Raw genomic sequence first — 12,832 nt, 5'->3', positions numbered from 1 at the left:
CAGCCCAGTGGCTAGCACTGGGATCCCCATTCGCTCCAGTAGCTGGCACTGGGATCCCCATTCACCCCAGTAGCTGGCACTGGGATCCCCATTAGCCCCAATAGCTGGCACTGGGATCCCCATTAGCTCCACTAGCTGGCACTGGGAACCCCATTCATCCCAGTAGCTGGCACTGGGATCCCCATTCACCCCAGTAGCTGGCACTGGATCCCCATTCGCTCCAGTAGCTGGTACTGGGATCCCCATTAGCCCCAGTAGCTGGCACTGGGATCCCCATTAGCCCCAGTAGCTGGTACTGGCATCCCCATTTGCTCCACTAGCTGGCACTAGATCCCCATTCACCCCAATAGCTGGCACTGGGATCCCCATTAGCCCCAGTAGCTGGCACTGGGATCCCCATTAGCCCCAGTAGCTGGTACTGGCATCCCCATTTGCTCCACTAGCTGGCACTGGATCCCCATTCAGCCCAGTAGCTGGCACTGGATCCCCATTCACCCCAGTAGCTGGCACTGGGATCCCCATTAGCCCCAGTAGCTGGCACTGGGATCCCCATTCACCCCAGTAGCTGGCACTGGGACTCCACTGGCTCCAGTAGCTGGTACTGGGATCCCCATTAGCTCCACTAGCTGGCACTGGATCCCCATTCACCCCAGTAGCTGGCACTGGATCCCCATTCACCCCAGTAGCTGGCACTGGGACTCCACTGGCTCCAGTAGCTGGTACTGGGATCCCCATTAGCTCCACTAGCTGGCACTGGATCCCCATTCACCCCAGTAGCTGGCACTGGGATCCCCATTAGCCCCAGTAGCAGGCACCCTTTCCAGCAGTGTTCAGGATCTCCCTCCTGACTTACGACCCCACCAGTTGCAAAGTCCAAACTGGTCTTCCTGGGAGTGGCACCTGTAATTGCTTGTCAGTTAACGAGGCTGGGGCGGGTTGTTTCGTGTCACTGCTTTTGTTCGTGTTCCTCCCTTTCCTTCTCCCAACTCGTGCGAGGCCCTTAGCCGGGTCATTCAAAGAACAAACATCTCCGCGTGTCCCTACGCTGCTCGGTGCCTTCAGCAGCAAGGTCTCCCAGGCCTCTGTGATGTGTTGTGCTGCGTCTGGCAGGGACAGAGGTCATTTTCTCCAGAGAAGCTGCTACGGGGCGAGGGCTTGGATTTGTGCTGGAAACAGCGTTGGTCACACAGGGCTGTTTTCGTCCCTGCTGAGCAGGGCTTACAGACGGTCAAGACCTCTTCTGCTCCTCACCCCACCCCACCAGCGAGGAGGCTGGGGCTGCACAAGGAGCTGGGAGGGGACACGGCCGGGACAGCTGACCCCAGCTGACCAAGGGGACGTTCCAGACCATGAGACATCGTGCTCAGCATGTAAAGCTGGGGGAAGAAGGAGGAAAAGGGGACGTTCGGAGTGATGGGGGGCATATCGGTAGATCAGCTCACCTCATATTTGGGTGCCCTCTCATTTCAGAAGCAAAGCCTGAAGACAACTCAACTCACACCACGTACCAGGTCTCCACGGCTTGGAGGGAACGCCTGCGAGCCCCAGGGGCAAGCGTGCGAGGAGGAGAGCAGTGCCGATGCAGGTCAACAGTTGGCTGAGGAACTGGTGCTGGCAAGAGGGGTTTGGGCTCTACAACCACGGGACCCTGTATGCAGCTCAGGGTCTGCCTGGGAGAGACGGGATCCACCTCACCAGAGGGGCAAAGGAATCTTTGTCCGTAGGCTGGTTGACCTTGTAAGGGGGCTTTAAACGAAGGAGGAGAGGGAGAGAGCATCCAGCAGCCCAGTGAGGGAGCGACAGACAGGGTCGGTGAGCAAAGGGTCTGGGGTGATGTGACGGGAAGGGGTCACAAAGCCAACAAAACAGACCCTAAGCAGGTCACCTGCAGCACTTGTGTGTAAGCAGGGAAGCGCCAACAGGGCACCACGATGGGAAAACCCCCAAACCCTCTCCAGGCCCTCAACAGGCTGGGGGGCCTCTCTGAAGTGTCTGCACATTAATGCCGGGGTATGGGGAATAAACAGGAGGAGTTAGAGGTCTGCGTGCAGTTGCAGGGCTACGGTCTTGTTGGGGTCACGGAGACGTGGTGGGATGGCTCCCGAGGCTGGGGTCTTGCAGTGGAGGGACGCAGGCTCTCGCGGTGTGGGGGCTCGGGAGGGAAAAGAGCACCGGCACAGCAGCATGGGGAGGAGAGAGCCTGGGCTTTGTCCTCAGGAGGTTCCCCAGGCCCTCGCTGGGTGAGCAGGGGCTGTGCTCTGCAGACCCCGCTCTGGCACAAGCAGACCTCTCCCGCAGGGATGGAGTGCCCACACTGCAGGAAAGGCGTTTCAGGGGCCAGTGCCACCGGGATGACGGCCTTGGACCGCCCCTATGTATGTAAAGAACTGAGAAACCTCTACACCTTCTCGTTACTGGAACGCTTAGTGTCCCTGCTTCTTCTCGTGGAGCAGCTGAGGATTGAGTTCCCTGTAGGGAGGAGGGAAACCCCTTTGTCCATGAGCGTGGTGGGTTGACCCCGGTGGGCAGCTGAGCCCCACACAGCTTGGGGAATGGGGGAGGGAACGGGAAGGGTGAAAATGAGACAACTGGTGGGTCGAGACCAAGAGAGTTTAATAGGTAAAACGAAAGCTGCGTGCGCAACCAAAGCGAAATAAGGAATTCATTCCCTACTGCCCATCGGCAGACAGATGCTCAGCCCCCTCCAGGAAAGCAGGGCTCCATCACACGTAACGGTGGCTTGGGAAGACAAGCACCCTAACTCCAAACATCCCCCTGCCTCCTTCTATCCCCCAGTTTTTATTGCTTGAGCGCAGTGTCCTAGGGTCTGGGATATCGCTTTGGTCAGCGGGGGTCAGCTGTCCCGGCTGGGTCCCCTCCCAACTTCTTGCCCACCCCCCGCCCACTCGCTGGTGGATGAGAAACAGAAAAGGTCTTGATGCTGTGCAGGCGCTGTTCAGCCACAGCTCAAACAGGGGGGTGTCAGCAGCACTGGTTCGGTCACCAATCCAAAACACAGAACCCCACCGGCTGCTAGGAAGAACATTGACCCTCTCCCAGCCAAAACCAGTACGATGGGACACACACCTCCCGTGAACCCTCTACAGCCACCTCCTCCTCCAGAGACGGGTCAGGAAGGGGCACTTGGGGATCTTTTGGTCTGAAGAAAGGAAAGAGGGAGCAGCACTGAGAGGGCGTGAGCGAGCAGAGAGCACAACAGCCCTGTGGGGAGAACTTCCTCACAGGTTCAAAGTGAGGAGAGCCTTGCTAAGGCCCAGGGTGGGAACAGCTACTCCGCAGAGGATGGCTAAGTGGAGGGGGGGGGAGTGAGCGAGCGGCTGCGTGGTGTTTAGTTGCTGGCTGGCGTTAAACCACGACAGGGGTTATAAAGGAAATCTTGGTAGTCTCCGAGTAGCAAATGCGATTACCAAGCCACCCAGTATCAATGCTGCGGTCTCCATTTTCCTCTGGGCCTCCCTCTCCTGCTCAGCTCTCTCGTACTGTTCTTGCTCACCTGGCGACAGAGAAACAGAGGTGTTGCAAGGGCAGGAGCTGAGCGCACAAGCCCCCAGGAGTGCTCTTGTCCCCCTCCCTCAAGCTTGGCCCTCTACAGGCAGTGGCATTTCTCCAGCCCAGAAGTTACTTTGCAGCTCTGTCAGGTAGAGGTCTATCTGGCGGATGCACTTGGCCAGGGTTTCTCTGCTTTGGAGGAACTCCTGCAGGACAGCAGCAGCCTGAGGACCACCGGTAGAAGAGGAGTCAAGAGGAGAAACGGCAGCTGGGGGGAAATGGTTTCTTGGGGGAAGGGGATGGGACATGGAGCCTCTCCCCTTGAAGGGGAGCTGCTCTTGGTCCTACCTTCACCCCCTTGCCAGGCAGTTCCCAGTATTTCTCCACCAGTGCCTGTTGGTCTCCTTGGAAGAGCTGGTAGCCCCCTGGCACGTTGTAGACCCCATCAGCGATTCGTCTCTCCATGTCTTGGCAGAGGTCCCTGAGAGCAGCCTCGCACTTGTCACGGGACGCCTGCTCGTTGTCCCTGCAGAACTTCACCTTGAGTGCCTGTACCTGGCGCTGTCCGGAAAGATGCGGGGGGAAGGCATCAGCCCAGGCGGAGCTGCATCCACCGCTCTCATGCCAGGCACAAACCAAGCCAGGCCGACATGGAGGTTGGGTTCTCCGGTCTGTGGGGTAATCAGCCGGGAGGTGACCGATGGGGAGGGCGTTCTGTGCCCACGGACGTCTCTGGGCCAAGGGGCACGGGAGCAGAGAGCGTGAGAGGGCCCACGGGCTTCCCAAAACACAGGGGCAAGAACCACTCAGCAGGACAGGGGAAGCGTGGAAGGCTCCAGGCTTCCAGCCGGGGCAGAGACGCGTCTGGGCTGCAGCAGGAGAGGGGGCAGGGCTGAGCTCCGTCCCCATTGCAGCACAGCTTCGGAACCGCGGCAGGTTCGGGGACAACTGCCAGTCTGCAGCGCGTGAGAGCAGGCGTGGGCACCGAGGCCCCTCTGGAGAGGGCTCGGCAGCGTCCTCTGGCAGGGGGCAGGGAGACCCCTGCCCCCCAGGACCGTGCTCTTTCCCCAAAGCTGAGGGGGTGGTGGTGTCCCTGGGGAACCCCGGCTGGGCTGGGGACCACCTACTCGGAGCTCTGCCCGGAAAGGGCGGATGCCATCTTCAAATGCCCGTGCCACGAACAGCTCCAGCGCCTCCCGCGCGCACTGGGCGTGCAGCCCCAGTAGCTCCTGAAGGGTCTCCGTCGGCAGCTGCGCCCGCTGCTCCATCAGATCCCGGTACAACGCCACAGCCGCTTTCACTGCCGCTGCGTTCTCAGCCTCTGCCAGGGCCAGCGCCGCACTCTGCAGACACGGCACTGCCCCGCTCCGGATGGCCTCCACGTAGGTCGCTGCCAGCTTCCCCAGCACTGCCAAGGAGGACCAGGCATGAGAGAGCTGCAGCCTGAGCCAAACGCAGGCTCCCCTTCGGCCCTGGGTCCTGCCGTATCCCTGCTGCCTCCCTGCCGGACTCTTCCGGAACTTCTTTTCCTGACTCTTTCCCACCCTGCCTGCAACGTGCGGAAGCCCCAAATCCAGAGGCAGGGACGGCAGCCGGCAGAAAAGCTCTCCCTTTCCCCACCCGCCCCTCCGGCTCTGCTCGTGGTCCTTCCCCAGGCACAGCCCCACCAGCTGCTGGCCACCCAGCCCTCTCGACAGCAGGACTCACGGCTCCCCGTTACGATGCGCCCGCCAGGGATGGCCTTGGCTGGAGACGTTTCCCAGACGTGGCTGCAGAGTTTCTCCACCTGCTGCTGGAACTCGGGGTTGATCCCATCGTCCGGAAGCTCCTCCAAGCGGACCAGGTCCCTCCTGCCGGCCGGCTGCTCAAAAACAAAGCACTTGCGAGCGGGAAAGAACCGGCGGATGCATTCCCGGAGCTCCTTGTAGCCTCGGGCCTCCGGGCTGCTGCCTGTGGGGAAGAGGAGACGGAGCAAGTCCACCGGGCTCGGGCTGTTGTTGAATTACACCGGAAGGCTGCTGTGTCTGGGGCTGAACGTCTCCGGCAGCACGGCACCGTTCCCTTACCGGCCTTTAACTCCAGGGCGTTCTCCAGGTATTCATCCTCAGTGATTTCCTTCCCATCCACCTCCAGCTGCAGTGTGAAATCCCGCACAGCCCAGACGAACGTCGGGAAGAAGCGGACAAGTTTTTCTGAATCCTCCAGTTCATCTTCACTCTTCTCGGCTGCTGCCTTCAACCTGACGTGCTCAGTCAGCTTCATCACATAGCTAGGGAGCTGGCTAAGGAAAGAGGGACCTCAGCTCTGAACGCAGGGGCATCGCCATCCTGCAACCGCTCAGCACTTCATGGGGAAGAGAGGAGACCCTGCGGGGACAGGGAACAGCCTGGAACCACCAGAAGGAGGAGGGAGAAAAACCCTCAGCCCTGAGGTCCACGACGTGGCACTCCTCAGGACTCAGAGCACGTCACCGGGCACCACCAGAAGGTTCTGCAGCTGCTTGAGGAACTGGGATTTGTCAACCCCTAGCCCCCCACACAGGGAGAGGAGGCCATCCCTGGGGCCTCTGTCCCACCAAGGATACTGCAGCTGCTCCATGGCTTGCTGGTCAATGGTGCCTTTGCTGTTGTAGATCAGGGTGCTGGAGAGCAGGACGGATAGCACGAAGATCCATGTGTCGTTCTCGGTGTCGCCCTGCAACAACGACCCTTGGCGCTTATCAACAAGACTCCCTAAGCATGAGCAAAGCCCCAAATCCCCAGGCCCTGAATGCCCCCAACCCACGGGCCATGGCAAGATCAGGCTTTGGAGAGACCCGCCCCATGCCATCACCACGTCTTTCTGAAGCTGGGCTGATCCTCAGCTCCTAACTCTCAGGGTCCCACAGACCTCTACCAAAGTGCTCCCTCAGCTCCTCATTCCCGCTCTGCTGCTCTTTTCTAGAAAAGCGGAGGAATTTGGCAACTTGTCTACCCCGACCTCCTTCCCCATGGCCTCTTCCCACCATAGGCGGTGGGAACACCTGCACTCTGGTCACCATGGCTGGGCCCTCAAGAGCTTCCACAAAGTGCTGGGAACGCCCAAATGGAGCTTCTGCTTCCTCCACACCTTCTCCACGTCGCCCAGCCCTTCGGTGTCCAGCAGCACCAGGGTGCGTCCAGGCTGGCAGGGGTGAGGCACACACCACATCCAGATACCTTTGGTGTGGGGCTGCACGCTGGAGCCCAGGGAGAAACCTGTGGGGAGGACGCAAGGGCGGTAACTGCAGAGTGGGCAAACCCGGGTACCTTGGCCATGCAGGGCCGGGACCTCCCTCACCTTTCCTCTGGCCAGCCAGCCTGTTCATGAGGTAGGACTTGCCCGTGCGGTACGGCCCCGTGATGGCCACCACCACCACCGGCTGGGTGACCTCCGAGAGCACCTGCAGGGCCTCCTGCCGCACCACCAGCCCCTTCGTCCGCGTGTTCTCGATGAGGCAGACAGGCGCCGGCACGTGGATTTCGGACGCCATGGCTGGCAGCAAACGCAGCCTGCAAAGGAGACGGAGAGACGGGCTGGTTAGCAAGGTGGGGACACCCCCCAGTCCCAGCAGGGACAGTCGTTAGCATCCCGCTTCCTTTTTCCAAGCAAATCGCGCTTTGCACCAAACTCCTTCCACCGCGCCTCCTCTTTTGGCCCCTCGCAAGCGCTGCTGTGAAGACAACGGTGACGCTCACAAGAGGTGCACAGCCCCTTCCCCTTGGCCTTGCAACAGGAACAGCTCAGATTCTGACAGCCCAGTGGGAAAGTGGGAGTCCTCTGCAGTGTGTCCTCAACACCCGCTGGAAGTTTGCTGGGGGTGAACCATGCAAGAACGGGTGTGGGACACGGCAACGGCCTCTGGCAGGGCTGCGGGGCAAGAGGAATGACCGGAGAGCCGCAGCAGCGCTAAGGAAAGAGAGGTTGGGGGGTGAAATCGAAGCTTCGGGAGCTTCTTATTAATTTCTTCATTAATTTCTTATGCCCGACGCCATCAAACGCCCTCTCACCCCCCCTGTGCCCCGCACAGGGACACGCTTGTGCTGCCCTCGCAAGGCTCCCCTCCCTCCTCGCCTCCTCCCGTGCGGTGGTGGGTGACCCCCTCCCCACACTCCAGTGCTCAGCCCCCGCCCCTCCTCGCCTTCTGCCCCGATGGGGAGACTGCCAGCGGCAGGGGGGCTCGCACCAAATCCGGACCCTTCCCCTGCACAGCCCCAGCCATCGCCCAGCCCCTGCCAGGGTCCGCTAAACCCCACGGACGTGGAGGCAGCACAACGGCTCCTGCCGTGCCCACAGCCAGGAGCTGCCCCACTGCAACCTCCCAGACACCCGGGGACTTGCTCCGGCAGCGAGGAGCTCCGACGGCACTGCCCGCTTCTGGGCTTGGAACCCTCTGGCGGGACCTCACAAGCCCTGCCCGCTTCCAGGAACAGCGAGGGGTCGCCCCTGGGGACAGGAGGCTGCCCCTCGTGCCACGGCGCTGCCAGCGCCGTGGGCAGGAGAGGAATGGTGAGGCCATAGGGTGCAAGCTCAGGCGAGTCCTAACTTGCACGCAGAGCCTCGGGGGTGAAGGCAGGCTCCAGCCACCCATTCCCCTTGCTCCATCCCAGAGCCCCAGCAGACCTTTGGACCTCTTCCTCCTCCCACCCGGCGGGGTCCCTGTCGCTGCCTGGGGTCAGGAGTCATTCCCAGCCCCAAAGCCCCGGGCTGCTCGCGTGGGGTGCGCAGGGGGGATTAGGGGAAGGGACTCACCGTCGTCTTCGTCACCCGCCCTGGGCTGCAACAGCTCTGCTGCAGCCGGGGTCCTGCCCTGCCGTTTATCCCGTGCCCTTGGCCGGCCCCTCTCCTCCTATTCCGGGAAATGAGGGTGTGTCAGAGAGCGAAAGTGAAAGTGGGGCTAGGAGGGAGCAGGAAACCCCATCGCTGGCCGGGCAGGAACCCCCCCAGGGGACTGCAGTCTGGGGTAGGTCCCGGCTGGAGCAGGGCAAGGGGGGGAGTGCGTTGCAATGTTAAACCCGATGGTCTGGTCCAAAGGGACCAGGGGTGGAGATTGTAATGGAAATACCCTTAAGTTGTTGTAAGCCAGGGTTTGAGTTGCATGTTACGGGGATGGCTATAGCAGGAACCACCCGAACCACCGGAGGAGAAGCCTCACAAGAAGCAGTGCCAGCGCAGCAGTCACCCGACCTGAGCTGGCTTTTGTCCCGATCCAATATCGGGGGAGGTTTCCATGTGATCCCAAGAGCGAGATGAAGACACAAACGAGGTGGGACACATGTCATTCCTCCCTTCCACCAGATCCCCAAACACTTTACTTCACTCGAGGGTGTTTGTGTTTTCTCAGGCGGAATCTTCAGTCCCAAACTTTCCAGATGGGAAATTATATTATCTTGGGTTGTCTGAACCCTTTCTACCTCATCCCCTCCCACAAGAATATCATCAATGGGTTGGTAAATACTGACCCCCTTCTCTACCTGAACTCTTCCCAGCTCCTGTGCCAGCGCATGGGGGGCTAACGTGGGGGAGTGCCTATATCCCTGCGGGAGTCGGGTGAAAGTAAATTGCTGCCCTTCCCAAGTAAAAGCAAAGCGATCTTGGTCCTCAGGTTGTGGGTGGACCATCAAAAACATGTCCTTAACGTCCACTGTCGCCATGATCGGGTGGGCTCGTTCCTGGATTGTAGCTATAAGCTCAGCAATAGTCGGTACCGCGGCTGTCAACGGACCAGTGTTTGCATTAAGTCTGCGATAATCTACGGTCAGCCTCCACTTGCCATTGGGTTTTTGTACTGGCCACACCGGGGACTTAAAAGGGGAGTGGGCCGGAACCACAATGCCCCGTTCTTTTAAATCCTCTATCACAGGCGTTCTTCCCTCTCTGGCCCCCAAGGGTATGGGGTAAGGCTTAACATTCGTAAGCTTTGAAGGGGGAAGTGGCGGCGCGGCTGTAGCAGCCGAATGTCTATTGTGGGAGAGCCAAACGACCGCTGTCTGCCTTTATTATCAGTCCAGGTTCTCCCTATCAGAACATCAAGTCCCAGGAGGTTGAGTGGGAATTCTCCCACAACCATTTCCACCGTGGTGGCAATACCTTCTCCCAGCAATCGTAGGTTGACTGTTGCTAACGCCTGTGGCTGAACATTGCCAAATGCGTCTGCTACAAACAGCCTCTGTTTAGAAAATTTAACCCCACAGTTAGGAGCATCCTTTGTTTTGATAGCTGAAATTTGAGCCCCAGTATCTACTAAAACTGTGACCGGGATTTGTTTTGGCCCCACAAAGCTTGTAATTAGTAAGTCACCCCGGCCATTTCCAGTGAGCCATCTGATATATAACCAACCTTCGCCCCCCGGCTCACCATCGGAGGGCGAAGGATCGAGTTTTCCGCCGAAAATCGGGGGACATTTGTTTCTGATAAGTCAATTAAAGAAGGTGCACTCGGGGTGGTATTTTTAGAACCCGTGTCTTTATCTGCCGATTTATCGGGCCATTCAGACACCAGTTTTTCTAACTTGTCAGTCGGCAATCCATCCATTAAGTCACGCGGGATCCCCTTTTGCCACCCCTTTGCCCACAGACTGCTGCGCTTCTTTGGGATGTCCCTCCCTCCAGGTGGTTTAGCGAGGGGTGTTTTTCCATCGCCCTCAGGGCGTGGAACCATTTTCACTTCAGCTCGCCTCAGGCCTCTAGAGTCTGTTTCAATGGCCGGAAGGTTTACAGGGCCATACTTGCGCCCGTCATTGATCAATTCTTGGGCGACCTCCCCCCAAGTCCACATCTTCCTATCCGGGGACCGGCAGTGCCGATCGGGTGTCAGTCCTTCTAAAGCAGCCGCAACTCTTCCGCTCTGAGGCACTGCCTGTATTTTCCCCTGTAACTGTATACCCATCGGCTTTAAGGAATCGGGGAGTCTCCTCGTAAGGGGAGTCATTCGCTCAGGATCTACAGGCATCAGCATCGGGGACTCCTGCCTAGGCTCCAACTTCCGATCATACATCATCTGCAAGCAAGCTGCCTTCTGCACACTTTCCACCAACTGATCAACCGTGATTGCGAGGGGGTCCCCCCTCTCCAAGGGGTTCACACCCCCGCCCAATAGGTGCCTGCTGGGTTAAAGACCAAGGGGCGCGGTAATTCCCGGTAGTTAAAAATACTCCCGGTCCCCAATACCCCTCTGCCTCCTTTCACTTAACAAAATCTGATCCCCCCAGATAACAATACTCTCCACACCCACTCCGTCTCCGACTCCCTAGGGGTTCGGCCAAAATCCTTTTTTAACTTTGCCAACTCGGGGGCAGTAGAGGGGACCTCCTTGGTTGTAACTTAGGGGAACTGATCCTGATCATCATCATAAATATACTCGGTCTTAACCAAGGGTTGCAGCGAGGGCGGTTCCAATTTCTCTACTTTTTCTCTCGCTGCCTGCAAGTCGTTAAAAGGATAACCAGTTTCCGATCTTGGGGGTATTTCCTCGTGGGCAGTGCCCGCAAGGAGTTGCTCCTTAAGAGCAATCTGCAGATATTTCACCTGGTCTCTCTCTCCTTCAAGCTGTTCCTTTAATTCCGCCACTTGCCCCTGAAGGGACCGAACGAGGTTTTGGAGGGATTCAACAATTAGGGATTCCTCAACGCGACAACGTTCCCTCGCCTCCACAGCAGCGGCTGAACTGGCACCAAGAACAGCACAAACAATCGCTTTTCCTCTTCCAGATCTCACTCTCGCATCCTTTTGCAAAGCACTCGTCCGATCAACCACACTCTGCAAATTATATCAATTTCCCTGAGCCCAGTCCATTCCGGGCACAGAGGGTCGTGCATTACGTCTCTCCAAAAACTCAAACAGAACTTCTCTCCCCGAAGGGACAGTTTTAGTATCACTCATCTCTATACCAAGCGGGGAAGCGGTCGTCTCAGGAAGGAAGTGCACAAGTTTCGAACACCAACCCGCCCCCCTTCACCCTCCCGAGAGGTTTCGCGTATTTGCAGAACGAAGCGGGGAAGCCGTCGTCTCAGGAAGGCAGCTCCTAAGTTACAAACACAGCCCCGCACCCCTGCCTCTCCTGAGAGGTCTCACGTAAAACAGTGCGGCCCTCTCGGCTCGAGGGATCCTGTCAATTTAAATTCCTGATCCAATATCGGGGGAGGTTTCGATGTGATCCCAAGAGCGAGATGAAGACACAAACAGCAGCCTGGCCTGGTGCAGCACGTCCCTGCTCGCCACACAGGGGGTGGCCTCGATGATCTCTGAGGGTCCTGGCCGTTTGCCCACCCCCCGCCTGCTCGCTGCGGGGGGCAGAGGGGGAAAGAAGGCCCCGACCTTGTGCACGCACCGCTCAGCAGCAGCCAAAGCATTTGTGTGTTACCAACACCTTTCCAGCACCACGGGCTGGATGAAGACGGTTAACTCTGTCCCAGCCACGGGTGCTGTGCTGCGGTTCCCCCTTCCCTCTCGTATCCACCAGGTGGGTCCCTCACCTCCCCCCCCACCCCCCCAACATGACCCCCACGTCGCCCTGCCCCCCTTGGAGCACCCACTCACGTGCTTCCTCTTCTCCTCCACCCACGGACACGTCCCTGACACCCCGGCAGCCCTGCCGGGGCCCCTGCTGCTCTGCCACACGTGCGTCCCCCCAAAATGCCCCTCGTGGACGTGCCACCACCCCCACGAGCCTCTCCCCTGAGGGCCTGCCAAGAATTGCCCTGCTCGCCCCGAAGCCCCGGTGCCCCAGCACGCACACCCCCTCCCCGAGACCCCTCCTGCGGACACGCGCCGTGGTCCCCTCGCACCCACGGCCCTCGTGCCGCCCCCTCCCGAGGACGCGCACCGCTGACACGCGGGCATGCTCCTCAGCCTCCCCCCACGCACGCCCAGCCCCCATCTCCCACGGGCACCGCGCTGCCCCAGCATCCCCCCACGGACGTGCCCTGCACCCCATTTCCCTCACGGAGCCCTACCCCATCCCTCTTCCCCTCTCAAAGGGGTGCCGCGGCCCCCTTGAAAAGACATCCCCTCCCCCACGGTGCGCCCACCCTCCCCTTGCAGAAACACCACGTCCCCCTTCCCCTCCCCTCCCCCTCCTCCGCAGGTCCCCGTGCCCCTTTCTCGCACCCAGGGGCAGGAACCACCCCCCGACGCACGGGCACCCCGTCCCCGTTTCCCCCCGCTCTCCCATCGCGGTGCCCGCTCCCCAGTGCCCCCACACAAGGGTGCCCTCCCGCGCCCAGACCCCAGCCCTCTGACCCACCCCACGGCTCCCCTGCGCCATCTCCAGGCTCGCTGCCAGCACCCAGCACCGACACGCTCAT

The 12,832-nt window shown here is 59.8% G+C and overlaps 1 protein-coding gene across 2 annotated transcripts; it reads right to left on the bottom strand.

Moving 5' to 3' along the window:
• Window positions 1-2,596: 2,596 nt before the first annotated feature.
• Window positions 2,597-8,362, bottom strand: LOC142077109 (guanylate-binding protein 1-like). Of its 2 annotated transcripts, none has more exons than XM_075139294.1 (10): window positions 8,281-8,362; window positions 6,829-7,040; window positions 6,619-6,746; window positions 6,095-6,204; window positions 5,577-5,779; window positions 5,218-5,460; window positions 4,638-4,918; window positions 3,859-4,071; window positions 3,644-3,734; window positions 2,597-3,514 (listed from the first exon to the last, which is right to left on the bottom strand). In XM_075139294.1, exons 2-10 carry the CDS (start codon window positions 7,019-7,021, stop codon window positions 3,384-3,386), a joined length of 1,593 nt encoding a protein of 530 aa, XP_074995395.1. In that variant the 5' UTR covers window positions 7,022-7,040; window positions 8,281-8,362; the 3' UTR covers window positions 2,597-3,383. The 2 variants fall into 2 exon arrangements, with proteins under 2 accessions (XP_074995395.1, XP_074995396.1); XM_075139295.1 differs by lacking the exon at window positions 8,281-8,362 and adding an exon at window positions 7,227-7,301.
• Between the last annotated feature and the right edge of the window lie 4,470 nt (window positions 8,363-12,832).

The sequence above is a fragment of the Calonectris borealis genome, unplaced genomic scaffold, assembly GCF_964195595.1.
Source record: "Calonectris borealis unplaced genomic scaffold, bCalBor7.hap1.2 HAP1_SCAFFOLD_156, whole genome shotgun sequence".
In the NCBI taxonomy this organism is placed as follows: Eukaryota; Metazoa; Chordata; class Aves; order Procellariiformes; family Procellariidae; genus Calonectris; species Calonectris borealis.
This window is presented reverse-complemented; position numbering and strand designations above follow the sequence as displayed.